Source organism: Grammomys surdaster, unplaced genomic scaffold, assembly GCF_004785775.1.
Source record: "Grammomys surdaster isolate TR1022 unplaced genomic scaffold, NIH_TR_1.0 126298, whole genome shotgun sequence".
Classification (NCBI taxonomy): domain Eukaryota; kingdom Metazoa; phylum Chordata; class Mammalia; order Rodentia; family Muridae; genus Grammomys; species Grammomys surdaster.
The window spans coordinates 4,443,207-4,464,123 of record NW_021621098.1 but is presented as its reverse complement, the minus strand read 5'-3'; the positions used below and the strand labels follow the sequence as shown (position 1 = coordinate 4,464,123).

At 42.3% G+C, this 20,917-nt stretch overlaps 1 protein-coding gene across 2 annotated transcripts in view; it reads right to left on the bottom strand.

The window, feature by feature from the left end:
* Znf521 (zinc finger protein 521) overlaps positions 1-20,917 on the bottom strand; it is a 278,862-nt gene that overhangs the window by 229,608 nt on the left and 28,337 nt on the right. For both annotated transcript variants that reach the window (XM_028759505.1, XM_028759504.1), the window contains one exon: positions 18,158-18,337. Coding sequence is in view for 1 of the 2 variants with exons in the window: in XM_028759504.1 (XP_028615337.1) it covers positions 18,158-18,337 (180 nt within the window). In the remaining variant the exon portion in view is untranslated. The remainder of the gene's footprint in view (positions 1-18,157; positions 18,338-20,917) is intronic.

The following is a 20,917-nucleotide window of genomic DNA, read 5'->3' as shown; positions in this document are numbered from 1 at the left end:
GTTTCATTACAGTCCTTCCTCAAGATAAGAAGAAAACTTCTAGCCATGTAGCTCGGATGACAGTCAGTACTGGCTTGGGTACCATCTTTCATTGTTTGCCAGAATGTCCCCTCCACCAACCACACTCCCGTTTCTAAGGGGCCCTTGAGAGAGCACACTACTTTCTACTTATTTTAACACTTACAGTTTTATTCCTTCACTTCTCCTTTAGAAGACTGCTAAGAATTAATTACTACCAAAATGATTACATTGATTTTTTTTTTTAGCTAATGGAATTTTTAATGAAAATAATACAAAGAGAGAGGATGGGAAAACGGCAGTCTGAAAATCAGCTATAAAGGCAGCCTGTCAAGATTCACAAGGTGGTCACAGATTCCAAGCAATGAACGGTAAAATTAAATCTGCCTGGCAATTTCTTTCTTTCTTCTTCTTTCTTCTTCTTCCTCTCTCTCTTCCTCTCTCTCTCTCTCTCTCTCTCTGTCTCTCTCTCTCTCTCTCTCTCATCTTAGTGGGGAGGAGAAGGGGATAGCAGTTCCTGATCAAAATTAATGATTCCTTATTAATAAGATTTCCCATAGAGATAGACATTAGTGAAAAACGGAGAGGGAGAGGAAGACCAGGGAGGGGAGGGGAGACAGTCAGGGGTGGGGGTGGGGCAAGAGCACTGATTTAATCCTCTGGGAGTAAAGAATCAATTTGCTGGGTTTCAGTGAGTCAGTAAGTCCTGGTTGTCAAAATCCCCAACTCTGGGAAACACAGAGCACTAGCCAGCTCCCTCCTATGTGCATGCCCCTTTGCAGAGAAGCGAGTGCTCCTGTCCATTTGCTGAAACCGCCCTAGCTACAGGAGCCTTCTATTCAGAACAGAACGCTCAGGTACTTACCAACATGAAAAGATATTTTGCATAAATAAACCCAGAACATGGACTGTGAGGTGCCACCAAAGCATGAGGATGAGAGTTCAGATCCCCAGAACACACTTAAGAGCTGCGTGCAGTAGTGGCCCCCTGCAACCCCATCATAAGGGACACAGAGTCAAACAGCCTCTGGTGTCCCTGGCTAGCCAGCCAGACCACTGAAAATGAGAGCATCAGGTCCAGCCAGATGCCCCACCTCAACATACACAGTAGACAGTGACTAAGGGAAACAGTGTCAAGCTTGGGCCCTGGCACACATCTGAATCCACACGCACAACTGTGCACATAGTCACATATTCCATATATGTACATATGCAAAAATTAAGTTAATGATTTTAAAACTACATCAGAAAGTGTTACAAACAGAGAGACGCCATGGGAAGAAAAATCTTGAAGGTAAAGTTAAACCTTGATTCAAGAAGAGAGATGAGCTTGCTAATGGCCTTTGGCTCTGGCCTAGGGACACCCAAGGCTCTGAAAAGTTCTAGCAAGGAGAGTCTCAAATTTCACATGGGCAAAAATGACTACCACCACCCTAGCTTGAAAAGCTGCTCCCCTTTCTCATTTTGGTGTCAACTGCTGGATACTGGAGTCCCTTCAGAAGTGACATGCCCACCACCAGCCAATCAGTGCACCCGAGCAGTCTTGCCTCAGGTATTGTGTCGTCTTCGTCGTCTATGCCTGGGCTTGGCTCCACCTCCCATCCACAAATTGCCAGAGCTCTATCTAGAGTGCCAGCTCATTTCTCCTCCAGTCTACCCTGCTCTGCGCAGTATAGACCAACGGGAACACACATGTTCACCTTCTGCATGTATTCTGCCCGGCTACTTGCTGCTCAAAACAGTAATTATCAAACATCCATCCATCTCTAAGCTTAATATTGCAATCAAATCTTCTTAGAATATAGAACAATTCCTGCCTTGACTTCACAGTAAACAGAGAGTCCCTGCTAACTCAGCTCCCCATGACTGTACATACATAATGGATGTCTGAAATGCAGAGGACACAGACTCACATGGAAGGTCTGAGCATGGCTTTTTTGTCACAGATCCAGCTTCTCTTCCTAGTTCATTGCAGTCATGAACCTGCAGTATAGCCCCAATGATCCCTACCACCGCCATCTTACACCTGTGTGATTCTCTTTCATATCAGCCCAGGGTTCAAGCCGTACCTTACGTGCTAGAGTAGGGAGTTATGCAGGAAGGCATGTGGCGGCGTCATACTGCTTCCCTTCCTTCTCTTCTTTCTTCTACTCTTCTTATCATCTGCATCCTGTTCCTTCTCTTCATCCTCTTCCCCTTGCCTTTTCCTCCTCCTCCTTCCTCTTCTCTTCCACCACGACCTCCTCCTCTAGTCTTTCTTGTCACCACTTCCCCTCCTTTCTCCTTCCCTTTCTCATTACTTTCTCTGTGGAAAGCTCCTCACTATGTTCTGTGCTCTCCTCCATATAGGCTCAGATGGTGAGCCCTCGGCCAGGTCTCCAGGCAGCAGCCCTATGACTGAGCTCAAACAGAGACCCTGCAAGCCTGATCAGCATCTCATTTCATCTCCTCCTAAGTAGCCTCAAGTGAGAGTTTCCCAGGCATCCTACACTCAACATCCTCATCTGCAGAAACTCTGAGTCTGTTACACAGTAACTGACAGCTGATACACACAAGCTCTCAAGGATTCACTCTCTCATGGGTTTTTCCTCCAACAAGGAGCTGCTCAGGTAATTCTCTGCTGTTTCTCTTCTACTATTCTACTTTTCTGTCAGCAAGCACTGCCCTGTCTAGTCCTGCCAAGTACTTTTAAAGTTCTGAGCAAGATGTCAGATAACAATGGCAGAGAGAACAAACCAGAGCAAAACACCCAGCCTGTCACCAGGAAAAGCTAGATAAAACCCTGGTGTCACATACCCCACCAGAGCATACCCCCACTGATCTAAAACTTCCCGCTAAGTGTCCCCTCTTCATTGTTTTACCACCTTCTTGAAGTTCTTCCTGGGGTTCGGGCCTTTACAATGGCAAACTCATGATCAAAGCCGAAACAGTCAAACAACAGGATCCTGATAAACGTCCTGCACCGAAACTCTGGTAGATGCACAGAGGACTTTGTGCAGTTGTCTCCATGTAGACATGGGCACTAGATGGCATTATATGAAGCCCAGCTACAGCACCTAATTCATGTATGAAGATTTGTATTCACTGGTCACAAGAAGGAAAGGTTCACTCTTGCTCTTAGGAATCAACTTGAGTTCTACCTGTGAGCGATTACTCACGGAAGGGAAGGTGGAGATAATGGGTCCTTGCTTTTTCTTTTTTCCAATGGGCAAGGGGGAGCTATAAAGGTCAGGCAGTTTGCTTACAGAGGAGAGGAGACTAGTGGAAGTCAGAAGGCAGAGTGACGGGGCAGATGTCAGTGGTTTCAGGCCAAACATCAGCATGATGCCAACAGCTCTAGAAGATGCACCACTTAGGTATTCGCGAGTCCGAAAGGTGATGGAGAGATGCAAATGAGCTCGGAAAATTGGACTTTGTCAGGTACAGAGGGGCACTTCCATAGAGAAGCAACAGGAAAGAAGAAAGCAATGGACTGAAGTCAGTGGTTCTCAACCTGTGGGTCGAGACCCCCTTGAGGGTCAAGCAACCTTTTCACACGGGTCACACATCAGATATCCTTCATATCAGATATTTATATTATGATTCATAACAGTAGCAGCGAAAATAATGCTGTGATTGGGGCCACCACGACATAAGAACCTGTATTAAAGGGTCGGGTCACAACATTAGGAAGGCTGAGAAGCACTTATCTAAGGTTTGTGCTCTGAAAAAAAAAACCTAGCAAACTGAAGAAAAGCTAAGTGAGAAAAACATCAGACTAGGAAGGGCCAGGGAGAGTGCTAAGCTACACGGAGAAAAAAGTCTAAAAAGGAAGGGCACTAAGTAAATATATACCTACAACTCATGTTCACTTGTATGAAAACTTTAAAGATTTCTCTGTGAAAACATGTTAATATAAAACATCAAATATGAAATATTAAACCAATTTGTATAGCCAGCAGACATGGCTTTTTGATAATAACTATAAAACATTAGTAAAAAGAAAATACTTTTCATAGAAAATAAAATTAAGTAGAAGAAATAGGTATATGATAGCTTTGACGGATTTCACACACATTACGAAAGCACACTCAGGAGACTGCCAGCCCGATCAGTTAATTACAATGGGGAACATTTTCATAAATTAGACTATAGAAAGTTAAGTTTAAAGGCAGTCTGAGTAATAAAAGTACACACTTTAAATAATTCATAAATTAAGTGGAAAATGTTTTATTGATACAACCAAAAACTACAGCTTTGTGTGAGTGCATGGTAAATTTTTTTCTAAAAGCCTGTGTTATTGTTTCAAATCATTTGAATAAGGATAGCTTTGTCTATAAAAGTCTACTTTTCTGAGAATGATGGGCAGGCAGGGCTTGTGAGGTGATCTTACTTTGATTTTCTGCTTTTGTACTCAGTGCCCTACCCAGTTGTGACTAGCCATCCTTCATTCTGGCATCCTCGCCATGGGAGGGCCGAGAGCTCTGAGGGCTTTATACCTGACCCCATTCCATGAAAGCCACACACAATGAACTAGCCAGCCTTCGTCACCTAGAGACAGGCCGGAGAATAGATGTGTCTCCAGATCAATTGAAATTTCATTTAGAAAATCTGACTTTAAAATGGGCATCTCTCACGAATCAATGGAGAATTCACTTGGACATGCCCACAACATGCATCTCTCTGTCTACTATGCATTCGTGCAAGGTTTGAGACTGCGGGAACTCAGCCTGGCTATCCTTGACCACAGCTCTCTTTAGTCAACAAGGGAAAGGAGCAAAGACAGTGTGAGGAGTAGAGGGTAGAGCCAAAGAATTACATTTAAAAGACAAAAACTTGATATAGACATGTTTAATTCATTATGGTCCAAAGTACCTGCACGTGCAAGAAAATACATGCATATAATTTTGTTGTTAAACCAAGAGTTAGAAGACAATGCAAGCCATCAGTGACTCTGCCTCCCCGAAGTGCCTACAGAGAGTATGGACACACCCAGTCCTTCATGGCTGCCATCAGTCCTGTTAGGGGCTTAGTCATCACACTCAGTTTGCCATTTGTCCATTCCTTGTGCTGAGCCTGTTATTTTCCTGGCTTGACTTGCCACTGCGATTCTATGTTCTACCAGCTAATCATGTGCCCAAAAATATCCCACATAATTATGTTATAATTATACTGAAACAAATGTCTCCTCCCCCCTTTTACTTTCAGATATTCCCTACTGTTACGAATATATTTTTTTAGCAGTTCTAATGTGTGTTCAAAGAGTTCTACTCAGTAATCTACCTACGTTCATCCTACCATTCACCCAGGAGGCACGATCCCTTTAAACTTTGAGAAGCTCCAGTTGGAACAAAGAGGGAGGAAAAGGGTTCAGAGTTGGTGGAATAATCGCTTCCAATCGATCAATTTCCCCTGAAGGTACTGCTGAAGGAGAGAAGGAGACTCCCAGTCCAACTCCTTGAAGTTTAAAGAAACCAAGCCCTGGGGCGCAGGGGAGAAGGATTTCTGCTTTTGCCTCCAAGACCTATTAAGAGGTCACTGACCCCTGTGACACCTGGGCCAGTCCCTGAGGACAAGCTCCCCAGACAGGGATTTAGCACAAAGAGCAGGAAGTGGAAAGCCTCTACTTTTCATAGATTCTTTAGCAACCCATAGCCTAAAAGAGAAAGAGATGTCAGTTACCAGCATCTTAAGGGGAATGACCTTTAAAAAACAAGCAAGTGTGCTCGGGTAAAAACGTGAATTTTTCACCATCTCGTTGTATAGTGTAGATTTCACACCTAGAAGGGGTGACATGGGAAAAGAGCCATTCCGTGCACATAGCCTGGCCCTGTGGACACAGTGGACAGCGTGACTGCAGTGGACTCAGGGAATAGTGGGTCTCCTTTAATTCATCTTCCCCACAAAAGACCCCATGGCTTCCACATCCCAAATACAGCTCTTGGTTTACAATTTTTACATATATCCATGGGGACACGCTGACAGCTTTAATCACCAGCAATGGACATCAAGGGCAAGCTAGAAGTTCTTAAATATATTCTCTCATGGTTTGTGTTCTTGGTATTTTATTTACAAGTTTAGGGCAAATGAATACTGAAACCAGACAGTTAGATTACTAGATATCATTCCCAATTATACAGTGATTAGATCATAATGTTCACTCTCGATTATACAATGAAGGGAAAGTCAATTTATAAAACCAGTGTGTTTTAGCAGATTTTCAAAGGTAAGACTTTTGAAAAAAATGCAATTTCTTTCTGAAACTATAACACACTTTAGGTACCATTTTAAATACTCAAGTTAATCAGAGAACATATTAATGTAAATAGCGTTGTATCTAACGGAGGAGAGCCCATTTAGGTTTTCTTGTTAGAGCTAAGTGAATGTGTCATTCATTTTCCATTCAGTGAATTCAACCTTCTGGTCCATCCTGCTTGCACTCAGCTGTCCTGTGATCCACAACTTAGAAAAAGCAGGCTGAGAGAATGAACACTTAGCAAGAGATGACACAGAAAGGTAGAACACGATGGTTTTCTAAGCTGCCCTTTCAGCACTGAGCTATTTGATTTTAATTAAGCTAACACATGTATGTAATGCATCATCAGCTACAGAAAGAAAACATAATTCATTGGCCTGGCTCCTTATAAGCCCCAGTTACATTATAGGAAGCCATTCTAAGAGCTTTAAGGACAAAAGGAATCTCAGTAGCAATTTCACAAGCATGTTAACATGAGAGCAGCAGATAAGAAACTTCTACTTCTTAAAACTCTGCTCTTAAAAAACCAAATATATAAACAAAATTGGCCAGCATGATGGTTAAGTGGATAAAGACTCTTGTCAGAGAATCTGGCAACCTGAATTCAAACCCCAAGACACACACGGTGAGAGGAGAGACTCAACCTCTCCAAACTGTCCTATAACTGCCATACATGTGATGTGGTAAGAGTCAAGCCCCCAACACATCACCCCCAACACACACTTACAAACAATGTCACACTTACTTTTAATCTGCCATAGCAAATGATACCAGTGTTGATACATCAAGTGTTTACAGCAGGTAAAAAGTGACAGACTCCCCAAAACCGGGAAAAGGAGTTCACTTGCTAATCAATTATGTGTTACTCTTTCCTAAATCCATAGCTCACCTAGTCCCCACCCTGGTAGATGAAGATAACATACTGGCCAAAGCACTTTCTCTGTACTAGTCAGCAGCAGAGACTCTCCAGTTGTTCTCATATTGAGGAGTCTGTGAAAAACAAGGAGAAACCTTCTGTGGAGCACAAAGGGTGAAGATTCTAGGGTAGAGCTCATGGTCTAAATAGTTAGCTTCCATCAGAGAAGACACTGTTCATAATCAGCAACTTCAGGGATGGAAGAGGTGGTTCAGTGGGCAGAGTGCCCTCTACACAGGCACAGGCCCTGAGTACCATCCAAGAACCCCTGTGAAATAAGCCAGGAGCCCTGATCCACCTCGTGAGCCTGGTACTAGAGAAGCAGAGAAAGGGAGATCCTTGGAGACAGCTGGCCAGCCAGCCCAGTCTAATTGTCTACTTCCAAGTCAATGAGAGACCCTGTCTCAAAACTAAGGTGAATGAAATTCCAGCTGAGATTATCCATATGTGCATCCACATACACACTCCACCCACAGAAATTAATAAAACTTTTAAAAGCTATCCTAGCAATTTTCCTGAGCAAGGTAAGTCTGACTCCACTCAGTTGAAGGCTTCCTGTTTTCTACCCCATGTGACTCTTCTCATAAAGGTATAGTCGGGTATCCCCAGAGAAATAGACACAGGGAGCACCTTATTTAACTTTAATTAATTTAATTTAGGTCTCAGATTTTCACAAATGACTTCAACAGTGCTGTGCAAAAAACTGCAAGATATTGATGGTCAAACATGGGCAATCACCAAGAAAATGGCCGGTGCTGCCCTGCACTCCTGGCAGAAGTCTTATCAGCCACTGTGTGGTCAAAGAGGGAGAAGGAGACAACTTCATCTGGGCAGGTTAAAGGTCAGCCAAGCAACACTGACAATAGGACAGGACCTAGGCTACACCCACTATGGAGAATAACGCAGCCAGGACAAGTTGTCATTGCTCTTCACTGGTTTGTGAGGTGTGTCTCCTCAGGTCTAATGGCAATGAAAATGAATCAGCACAAGGCTCAAGAAGCCAGAGAGTCTAAAATTGCAAGGTCATTAAAGCCCATGCTTATCTCATTCTTACATCATTTCTCCATTTCTCCATTTGTCCATGCTCTGTGCATGTGTGCATGTGTGCATGTGTGCATGTGTGCATGTGTGCATGTGTGCATGTGTGGGAGGCATCAGTAAAAGCACATGAAAATGCATAGTTTTTGCAAAAAAGGTTTAAAAGACACCACGGTCTCCACACTGAGATGCAGACGCCGAAGGGCCAGGTAAGAAATCTATGCACGAGGCCCTGGACACTGCCCTCAACCAGGCATTTTGGAAAATACGTGGCTAGACTCCTAGTTCGGAAATATTTTAGGTAGAATGCCACAATTCATCTAAGAAAAGGGAAGTTAAAACTAAGACTTATACTACCTTAAATCTAATTAGTATACATATATCATCATTATATAAATGATTAATAAAAACATAATGAATTAATATAGTTTAATATGGAAATATGCAAACAAAACTTACAATGCCTCATATTCAATTACTATCAACTAAATTTTTTAAATAGCACATTGATTCTGCATAGTTTACTTCAACTTACAATTTCTGAGAAAAATGGTACAAACAGGTTGGTTCTAAATGCAGTTTTAATACCCTTCTATGAAGTCACACTTCAGTGTCCTCCAGCAGAACTAGAGTCATAAGAGAACCACCCAGTGTTTCATTCACCATGGCTGTGGCTACGGATGACACATTTTCACCTTTAAAAGATTTTCTGGACAAAACAAATAGTTATCACAATGTTCCATGAATCTGACTGAAGGTTTTAGGTTCTCTACAAAATCTCACTTTGAGAATAAAACCAAGCGATCATGCTACTTTATACACCAGCCACACATGTGCTCACTCCACCCTCCTCCAAACATACACCAACACAGGAACACTATGTGTTTAAAAAAAAAAATGATCCGCATGCAGCTCACACCTGTAACTCCAGCTACCGGGAGGCTGAGGCAGGAGGATCTTAAGTTGGAAGTCAGCCTTGCTTATAATAGTGAACAATTTAGAGAAATCCTATCTCAAGGTTAACAATGATAACAGGAACAGTGTGGATCGGAGACCCAACTCAGCAGTGTAACACTTATCTGAGACCAGTATAGCCCACGCTCAGAAAGAAAGAAACAGAGCAAGGGAGAGAGGGAGGGAGGGAGGGAGGGAGGGAGGGGGGGAGGGAGGGAGGGAGGGAGGGAGGGAGAACAGGTAGGCAATGACTCTTGAGAGAGGGAGAATTAGTTTTTACAAGGGATGAACCTCTGGTATGTTTACAATCCTAGAGGTCATCATTAAGCATATATACGTACAAGCAACAAGTGGACTCTATAGATTGTACATACACACAATGATGATGATGATGGTGACGTCGATAAAGGAAGAGGTAGTGAATTTGAAAGAGGGCATGAGAAGAGCTGGAATAGGAAGGAGTTTGGAAATAATGTAAATACAGTAATCATGTATTAATTTATAAAAAAAAAAACAGAAAGGAAAAGAGATGAATAAGGGAGCTTCATATGTGGCTAGAGCTTTATGAATCTGATTTGCAAATGTATGTTCTCACAAACACATCACCTTCCTGTCCTGTGGGTTTCTGCTTAGCGGAGTACCAACAGCATGGCGACGATGGTGAAGAGCTGACAGCACCTACTTGGCATTTTCTGCATGTGCATCCAAGCAATCCACATTAATGATGTGAAAGAGCACTCAGCAGACAGCTCAAGTTTGCAAATTAGCAGAAGACAAGAGAGAAAGGACTGAGAATGAGGGGCAAACTGTATTACCAAACGCACTTTACACATTTATCCCGTTAAGTGTAGCTTAGTCTTGATGATTTACAATGCTGGTTCCTACTCCGTTTTGTAAGCATAATAAAGTCCCGTAATCTCAGCCTTCGCCACAGCACCCTGCTATTAAAGCTTTGTTGAGTCGTGTGATGAGACTCCTCTGGCTCCCCGCCCTCCCCGCCCCCTGAGGGAACTGGCAAGAAATGATAGGGTTTGTGGATTAGTACAATGAAAGGTTCTCTGTGCTTTTCCTTCTGTAAATATACATTTTGATAATCTGTCTTCTGCATCAGAGTCCCAACAGCACTGGAGGGCTGAGTCCCCTCCTTCCCCAGCCTCCAGGAGTACACTGCAAGGCTGGAACCAGGCAGGTGGCTGCCATCTATGGCTCCAGCTGAAGAGGGATTTGAATTTGGCTTCACCTTTGTCCCTCCTCCTTCAAGCAAGGATGGTATGTAATTTACTTATACATGCTGGATTACAGACTGGTAAAGAAAGAAATAACAGTACTATGAGACTAGGAAGAGAAACCTCATCTACACAGGTGCTACTCTGTCCCCGGCTATGTTTGGGGCTGTTTGGTCAAACTCTAGATCAATCTGCTTCTCAGAAACAGTGTTAACAACACAAAACACCGTAAGATCGGATCCCCTGAAGCACATTCGTGCCTTCCTCCATCCCTGCATTCTTTCCTGCACCACAGTCAAGGCCACTCTGCTATCTCATGACCTGGAATGGCTTGGCTCAGGCTAGTGCCTCCAGGATTTAAAGTCTTTTGATATTAGGTGACCAGTGTCCACTGAGGCAGACTAGTAAAAGAATCTGCATCATATTTGGGGACAAAAGTCACCAAAGATATAGATGTGAAGTTATCAAGAAATCCTGCAGTTAAGAGAAAGAAAGAGCCAAGGTAGGCTTCTCTGGTTGTCGCTAGGCAGAACCACCCAGCACCCCCAGACGCCTGTGTGACCCTCAAAGGCCTCAGACCATCAGGCACCTGTTTTCTGTTTTGTAAATCCAGGAGACATGTGGCTACTTTCTTGCCTAATTCTACTCTATATTTAAGTCCTGGAACACACCACTCAGATTCATACAAATTATTCATGGAAATACATCCAGGTTGCAGTCTACCTGGGCAGATGCGAGCAGCTAAGTAAAGGCAACAAGATTAACAGAATGAGTCCACATGGAGCAAAGAATAACTGGAAGTTCCTTAAGAGCCTATGAAAGACACAGAAGAGGAAAGAAGTGGGTATAGAAAGGAAATTAGGAGTCTGAGAAGGGACAAGAACCAGAGGTAAGAAAGGGGCAAACAGTCAAAGCTAAAACACCAAACCAATGACACAACAGTGAAGGCAAGTGTGGACCAGAGAGAGAAAAGAGAAGAGACACTAATACCTACCTGCTTTGCTACATCAGCTTTTTCTGTCCAGGTTTTAAAAACAGGTGGTTTCCAGATCGTTCACTACAGTGGCTGGAAGATAACTCAGGGGCGCTGTCCCCTAACTTCCACCAAAAGGCATAACATCACTCTTTAATTAAAATTGTTCAAGTGTCTTTAATCTTTTGAGCAGACTGGACAGCATCCTCCAGCTAAGGCAAACTTCAAATCAGACACCTCCATGTAATGCAGCTATTGTGATTTCTGCCCTTCCCTCTCTGGCCTTCCACTCCAGCTTTACGTTCCTAAACATACGCCCACCCACCAATACAAATGAGTACACCAGTGGTTCTCAGCCTTCCTAGTGCTGTGATCCTTTAATACAGTTCCTCATGTTGTGCTGACCGCCAACCATAAAATTATTTTCATTGCTACTTCATAACTGTAATTTTGCTACTGTTAAAAATCACAATGAAAATATCTATGCTTTCTGATTGTCTTAGGCAACCCCTGTGAAACTGTCTTTGGATCTCCCAAAGGGGTCTCAACCCACAAATTGAGAAACACTGGCATACACACACTCATCATCACCACCACCATCACCAGCAGCAGCAGCACTCTTTTTCTTCTTCGGTTTTATTTACTCCCTTTTTTTGGACACAGAAACAAAACCCATTAGATTTGTCCTTTTCTGACATGGTTCATTCAGTAAGTCACTTTTGTTCTTTGACCTTTAAAATGCTGTGCTATGTGAGCACAGGCCAGACCCCAGCTTTCTCAAAGCCTTAGATCGAGACTAAATTTTTATTACTTTTAAAGAAAAAAATCAATATTTAACCCATAAATATCAGCTGTCCTATACCATACTATGTTCTGCAGATATCATCAAAATCAGACAGGAGTGACTCCTTTCTCTTTTGACTCATGAAGCTGAAATAAGAGTAAGTGTCAGCCAGGCGCTCCATAGGTTCATGCTCAGCAAGGAGAATGTAGTATTGACTTCAGTATTTAACTTTTAAAGTCACTTTAGGATTTGGGGATATAGCTCAGTGGTGGAAGGCTTGCCAAGCATGCATGGTGTTGTGAGGATTTTGGTTTCTTTACAAAAACACAGAGACACAGAGATGTGTTTTAGTTTTAATCCCAGCTGTGGGGATACGGGCTGCCTCATACTGTCAGCAGCTGAGTATGATTTGCCTTGTGCTCTAGCAGGGGCGTGATTTTGACAGCTGTAGATAGTTTTTACAAGCGTGTGACGTTTGGAACTCAGAGGACTTTTCCGAGGACATGTAAAGGCTAGAGCCCCGATCGAAGCAGCTGGTTCACCCAATGGTAGTCAGACACTGGTCCTTGCAGTTTGTCAAGGAGCCATGCACAAAGGGGCGAGAAGAAGAAACTAGATATCCTGACAGCAAAGATCAAACTTGCCCAAAAGAACCTGACACCCTGAGTCAGCAGGAAGTAGTTTAATGATAACATCGACACCTTTTCTTTCTATCCTTTTTCTCTCCTATCTGGTAATAGGGAGTTGAATGGGTGGAGAAGGTAGAAGAAGGAAGAACCCACACACTAAGCAAAAGTGCAGCATAGACCCTGATATGATCGTAAATACCAAATCAATGAAGAGATAAACAAAGGGATGGATGGATGGATGGATGGATGGATGGATGGATGGATGGAACCTGAAGCAGGACAGACAGCCCCTTCTCACCTTAGAGGAGCTTTCTCACTAGCTCTGTTCACACTGGTCAGTGCATGCCCATAGTTTTGTGCAAGGAGCTGGCTCACTGGCTCTGTTCACTGCGCAGTGCACATCCATGGCTCTGTGCTCACACAGTGCTATTCTATATGAGTGAACAGCTTCATCTAATGCACTAGCTTTCCACCTAAAAACAGTGTCTTACTAATTGTCTGTATGCAATAGGACTCTCAGATAGAGTGGAACATGCCTTTAGTCTCAGCACTCAGGAGGCAGAGAATTTGAGGCTAGCCTGCTCTATATAGTAAGTTATGGGCCAGCCATAGCAAGATCCTGGATTTTCACAAAAATCTGTGTTCTAAGGAAAAGAGCCATTAGACAGTCACCTTAGTGTATATAAACTGGCAACTGTAACACATCCACAAGGAAGTTCAATTCATACCCAAAAGAAAGACAGATTTCAGAAGATGAGAGTGTGAACCCTGGCCTGGACGGATGGTCACCGGAAGTCACCCACTGCTGTCAGGAGTATGAAGAAACAAACATCTGGGGAACCAGCTTGGAAGTGTCTGTACAAACAGACATCGTCCCTCCTCAACCTCCTCAATACCAAGCTCCTCCACTCCTGCAGGCAACTCAAGCAGATTAACCCAAAGAAAGGCACATGTCCACTGCAACCTAATTCAAAACAACAAAGAAGAAAAGAGAAAGTAATAAAGTGTCCAGCAAAAAGACAAGGGGACACACAGTGCAGCTCACCCTCAGCGGTGAAAAACAAAAACAGTACACTGTCAAACAGCACCAGACACCAAAGACAGAGACGCAGAGAAGAGTTCATAGTGATCACAGTGCACGGTCCCATTTACGCAGACTGAATGCATCTGTGGTTAAAGAACTCCTGACCTGGGTACTTCTGGTGGAGAGTGATGAGGAGGATGGGATAGAGAAGACTGTAACATAAGAGAAAACCTGCATGTGAAAAGGAAACAGTGCATTCTGCCAAAAAGTCACACTGCATTCTCACAACATTTTAACTTTATTCTTTGCAAATATTGCATTAAAATATAGACTTACCAACTGCAGAAGATATTAAGCTGTAATTGGTTGACATGCTTATCACAGTTATGAGTCAGCTAATGTGGGATTACTTAATGTGTATTCTAGGCTCAAGCAAATGACTCAGTACACTGAGGATGGCAGCAGACAAGTTTGTATCATCCCAGAAGACAGTGACCATCAGACACAGAAAAAAGAAAAGGGTGTATCTTAGACCTTAGGTTGAATTGGAAATGCCATACAAACACAGGGTTTTTGTTAGAATCCAAGGAAAATATGAGTGTGCTCACTTCTTTCTGGTTAGGCTATGGACATATTATGTGTATGTTACAAATCATATTTGTACATGTACTGGTTCAGTTAGAGGAAAGCTCTATAGACAGTAAGACGTAGCACTGAGCACATAGCAGTCAAGTCTTGACTTCTAAATACCCTACTTCCTAAAATTAACCCTGATATCACACTACCCAACCAAAACTAAAAATGGTAATGATCACAAAAATGACATTGATTGCAGGACATGACTAGACAAGAAAAGAACATGACCCAGAGGTTTTGTTTGTTCCAGAAATAAAGCAAGTCCCTCCCCCCCACCAATGACAGAGACATATTAAACAGACACGTAAAGACATAGTTGGAATTTATTCTCATTGGCTAAATCTAGGACAGTAAGTACATCAAAAAATTGACAGAGAGCTGGAGATGTAGCTCAGTAGTCAGAGCCTATCCAGCATATGGCCTTGTGTTTGATTCCTAACATGTAGATAGATAGATAGATGATGGATGGATGGATGGATGGATGGATGGATGGATGGATGGATGGACAGACAGATAGATAATTAATAAATGGATGGACATGCAGACAGACAAATAGATGATGGATAGATAGATGGCCAGATGATAGACAGATAGTACATACATACATACATACATACACTGAACTATGAATCACTGAGTAAAATCAATGATGATACAAATAAATAAATTAATAAAAGAAATACTAATGAGCCAAGTAACAAGAACTCTGGCCTGTCACTGGAGGCCAACAGTGACTGAAGTTCTGCGAAGTTGAGCTAGGACAGTATCTTCCCATGAAGTGTCCTTGCACTGTAAATGAAGGGGACACAATAAGTTACACTGAATAAGATAGATACCATGAAAGGAAGTCTTCAGTTAACGTCACCGTCACTGGAATGCACTAATGCTATTTACATCCAGAGTGCAACAGTAAGGAGGGGGTGACATGAGGTCGGTGGCCTTACCACAGGCACAGAGCCTGCATGTGGCCATGAGGAAGCAGACAAACCCACTGAGATGGAAATCCCACAAAGTCTGTCAGGGGCTCAAAAATACAAAGGAAGTTGGACAAAGAATTCCTGATTAGAGCAGGCACAAGAGACTTAACAATTACAAGTTACATGTGATCCTGTATTCAGGATGAGGCAAAACAGAAAAGGTTATAAAGGGCATTATTGGGACAAATTGTTCCAACTCAAATATGGATTATAGATCAGATATCAGCAACAATGAGATGAGTATTAATTTATTTTTAAACAAATGTTCACCTCTCATGAACCTGGTAACTACACATTGATCAGAAAAATGGATGGGTCCCCAGGAACTACACAAGTTGCATTCTAGGGGTGCAATTTGAGACTACTCAAATAGTAAGAAAATCATGGTTAGCAATGAAGAAAAAAGAGAGAAGAAATGAGAAGACAAATAATACAGAATATAATCACCTCATGAGCCAATTAACTAATACAGTATCCTCCAAGTACCACAGAAGTGTCCTGTACTTCAGTACTACAGTACTACAGTAAAAGTTACCCTAAAATCTCACAAAGTTATAAAAATAGGAAAATGGTCAACACACATTGTTCCCAGCATCCAGGAGGTAGAGGTAGGGTGATCTCTGTGAGGTCCAGGCCAGGGGTAGGGGACTAATGATTCTGAAAAGGGGGCCTTTCCTGCAATAAAGACTGCAGTGCTTAATAAAGTTGCCCACAGCACTCCCCTCTTGAAGAGACGAGTCAGTGTGCACTTTAATAATGAACTCTGTTTTCCTGGATTCCATCCAACACTGCCACAATAATCTGCTCAGGAAACCTTGTTAAAATGAAACACCCATTAAAATCTTACACAAATATAAATATTCTAGGAAAACAGTTGGAGAGCAACCTGTCTACAAAATACATTCCCTGACCATCCTTAGTGAAAGAAAGACTGCTAGGAAAACAGACAGATGGAAAGGAAATATGCACCCACAGCAATCCAGGAGCTGTGGTGGCTCAGTGAGTGAAAGACGACACGGAGACAATAGTGAGCAAGACATTATGTGGTCCATGTAGCCAAGCCAACCAACACACAGTACATCCCTGCCCAGTATCTCCTCACCCTTTGTGACCATGAGGGATCAGCCATAGTTCCCGACAGGCCAACACAATTCACAGATGTCCCTTTGTACAGAATGGCATAGAACAGCCACATCCCAACACACATGGTCCTATACACTCTAAGTTGTCTCTATTACCAGCTTTACAATATAAATGCTAGTGACCAGCTGTACATAGTATACAGGGAATAAGGACAAGAAAAAGAAAGAATAGAGTCTGTACCTGTAAACAAAATAGGTTGTAGAATTAAGAGATACCAAATCAACAGATATCAAAGATAACTATATTCTGAGGAGAAATATATTCTACAAGTTTCAGTTTTATTCAGTCATTACACTAAACATGCTGTGTTTCCGTGGGGTGTTACATTTTCCTCTTCCAGTGAACAGCATAGCACAGTATCTTGGCAGCTGTAGTGAGTAGCTAAGTAATATGTCAACACTGTGCAGTACTCAGCCACTACAAAGGTGAAGACACAGCTCCAGCCCTCCCGAAGTCTAATGATGGAGCCAGGAAATGAACTGCCTTGGTGAGAACTGCAGTGTTCAGGTACCGAGTAGTAAGGCTTAGGGACATAGCTCAGTGGAAGCATCTATATAAAGTCCTCCACTTGATACTTATGCTGACTAGGTTTTTATGTCAGTTTGACACAAACTACCAGCATCTGGAAAATGGGGAGTCTTCATTGAGAAAATGTCTCCATAGGAACTGGCCAGTAAGCAAGTGTGTTAGGCATTTTCTTGATTAGTGATTGATGAGACGGTCCAGCTCACTGTGGGCAGTACTGCTCCTGAGCAGGTGGTCCTGGGTGCAACAGGAACTGAGCAAGCCACGGAGAACAAGCTGTTAAGCAGCACTCTTTCATGACCTCTGCATCAGTTCCTTCCTCCAGGTTCCTGCCTTGATTTCCTGCTGTGACTTCCCTGGTTGATAGACTATAAGCTGTGCAATGAAATACAGTTGCCTTTGGTCATAGTGTTTTATTACAGTAACAGGAAAGTAACTAAAACAATACCCCAGCACAATAACAACAAAAGCGACGTTAGAGTCTAATGTGTGGTCATTTAAAAGAATACAAAAGGGCGCCTGACTTAGAGCAGGATCAGAGAAGGTTATTCTGAAGAGATAATATTTGAGGTAAAATTAGTTAATAGATGTTAACAAACTTAGAAAATATTTAAAAGAGTTCTTGTTTTATTTTAGTCGTCTAATGTCCCATTGTATTCCTAACATTTTAGAAAATAAAGTAAGCAAAATTACATGTGTGGATTTATATATAAATATGTGCATATATGGATGTATATGCATTCATATATACACACACATACCTAATTCATACTCTAAAGAACGTCAACACTGAGGCTGCCCCAGACAACTACTCCAGAATTTTTAGAGAAGTACGTCTAGTCAGGAGTGTCCAGCCAAGCACCCGGAAGACAGTCTGAATCCCCGGCTGGCTAAGGACGCAACACACCATATTCATAGACCGCCTCATCATGTCTCCACACCCCTGCTCGGCTTTCCTAGGGTTTCAACTGTACAGAGCAAAATAATTAGAGGCAGAAACCACACAAAGGAACAAACTGGAAGAAAAAAATCATCAGTAGAACAGAGTAGGGAGTGGGGACAGGATTGGCACTGTTTACCTGTCAGCTGGCACTGATGGATCTTGTGCTCTGTGATGTCGCTCAGTGACTCAAACACCTGGAGGCAGCTGTCACAGCTGTGCACAGCATCCTCCTCCAACTCCTCCCCGTCTTCTGGCCTCTTCTTGCAGTCTACTGCCTCCCCATCTTCAATTTTGTCTTCAAGTTTACAGTTGGGGTCTGAAAGAAAATTGTGACCGTAAGTATAGGCTTTAAGGATGGAGTCTTATAAAGCAGCATTTCATCTTCTTGTTACCAAACCCAGAAACAGTGTTTCCCTGGAAGCTGGAACAGAGGGCCTGGTCTCCGAATGTGATACACAGGATCAAGTGCCCCTTGGTCTTATTAGCTGAGGCTTTCTCCCCACTACATAGGGCTGGTCACACACCACCCCCTTCAAACAAACCATGCTTAAACTTCACTTTGTGTTTTTAAACCGCCTCTTAGAAGTTTTTCATTAAAAGAGAAAGATAAATCACTTTTAAAATAAACAGTCTTCAATGAAAAGGAAAAAGAAACTACTTCTAAGAATGAACCCCTTTCTGCTAAATATATTCTTTCATGGGAAATTACCAGACCATACAAAAGCCTAGAATCAGCCAAGCTAATTACCATAGGCAAGAAATTGACCTTTGCTTAGAAACTGGTCAAAATGCACAGTTGTTCCATTATCTGTGATGTAGTGATAGCAAAGCAAGTTCTACCACCCAGCCAAGCACCCTTTTAAGCACAAATGCAAGAGAAAACATGTTGTTCTGTTTTTGGATTTGCAAATTATACAGAAAAAAAAGCATAAAAATGAACAAAAATTACAATTACGATTGAGTCAACATCCTACAGCAATGTTACCAGTATGGCAAAGCTGTATGTTGTACAAACCATAAATAGTCCTGTCTGTATGCTAAGAATGATCACCAAACGGCAGGACGACAAGGAGTAAGGCACAGATACTATATGTACTGAAAAGTTCCATGTATAGATTATATGTGCTGTCACTTGGTTCACTATAGAGAAGTCAACCATCTCACATACACACAGGCACGCACACACACACACACACACATGCACACAAACACGCACAAATGAATGGATGGATGGCAAAGAAGAGAAGGACCACCCCAAATCCTAATGCTTTTGTTTTCTGTAGAAATGGAAAGAGGGACAGGAATAAGAGAAGGAAAGGGATATCAGGCATAGAGGGAGGAGAGGAGGAACAAGAACTACATTAGAAGAAATTAGGATAATCAAGGACTTAATTTGGGGGATATTAATTTCTAACTGTAGAAAAGTCCTCTACAATCAGATATAAACTGTATTTTCAATTGTTTGCTTTTAGATAAAGTCTTATGCAGCCAAGGCTATCCTTAAATTTAGTATGTGGCTGAGGATAATCTTGAACTTCTTCTCTGTCTACCTCCATCTCCACAGTGCTAGGCTAAGAGGCAAGAACCACCAGGCCTATTTTGTGTGGTGCTGGGGATGAGATCCATGGCTTCATCCATGCTAGGCGAGCAGCCTACCAACTGAGTCATATCCCCAGTTCAGAGTTTCTATCTTACGATCTTGTCTAATCAATGTAAATTACAAATGGGCTGTATTAAGGTACCTAACAAATGTATTACCTAAACCCATATTTTCAATGGCTATAATGTTACTTTTAATGACTGTACTATACTGGATTATTTAAATATGAGATATGTGATATTTCAAGGAATGATTGAAATACTACAGCCAAGAATCTACAGACCATCATTTGCCAAATCTTTCTTAGAAAGTTCATATATGCTGCTACTGTGGGTTACCTGCTAACTTGCAGGTCACATGCTCCCAGTGAACCCAGTGTATGTCCTTTTCTGTCTGGCAGTTGTTCAAAGCCTTCCTCTGAATCTGAAACTAATGTAACAGCATCACTATCCTTCAAGTGATTTGGATAAACCAAAGTCAACTTTGATTTCAATGTATAGGTAATCTCACTGGGTCATGAAAAAAGCAAGTGCCCCATCTCCAACAGCAGGTCCTTCTGTGTTTGTTTGTTTGTTTGTTTGTTTTTGTTTGTTTGTTTTAAGGAATGTAGTATTTAAGTAATTGTAATCAGGGTTGATCTGATACTGAAAAATGACTATCTCAACACCTACCATACTGCCCATCTCAATATACTGACTGGGGTTTCTGGGGGAAAAAATAACAGGATCTTTCTCTCTTGCCTCATTCTCTATGCAGCCTGCCACCATCTCCAGGTGAGTGTTTGGTATTATTTAATAATGGGAAAGAGGGGGAGAAGAATCTTTTAAAGAAGATGGGAAAGGGCCTCCTCTTCTTGGTACTTTGCCTGTGAATGGGAAGAGACCAGTTGCCTCCAAATCTAAAAAACATCCACATGCCTACATTCTCCAAGACTGACATGTTATGACCCACCACACTGGCGTTTCCTGCCTTCAAATGTTCCGTCTGGAGTTACAGACTCAACACATTGGTAATGGTCCAGAGAGCTTTCACAGACCAAAGCCAAGAAGGAAAAGGCTGCCAACCCAGAGGGCAATTCAGAAAAGGAAATAACTGTCCCATTTCAGCAAAGTGACCCCACAACAGTAAATGCTTGCTGGGGCCAGGATGCACATGCTGAATATTCTTCCTTGTTCAGCTCAAGTTTCAGATTCTGAAAAAAACTGACAGCATTCAGGGAAATGTGGGTGTTGAGTCTGAATTTTAATGTGGTTATTTAGATGCTAGGCATCAGGCTCACAGACCTGTTTGTTTTTA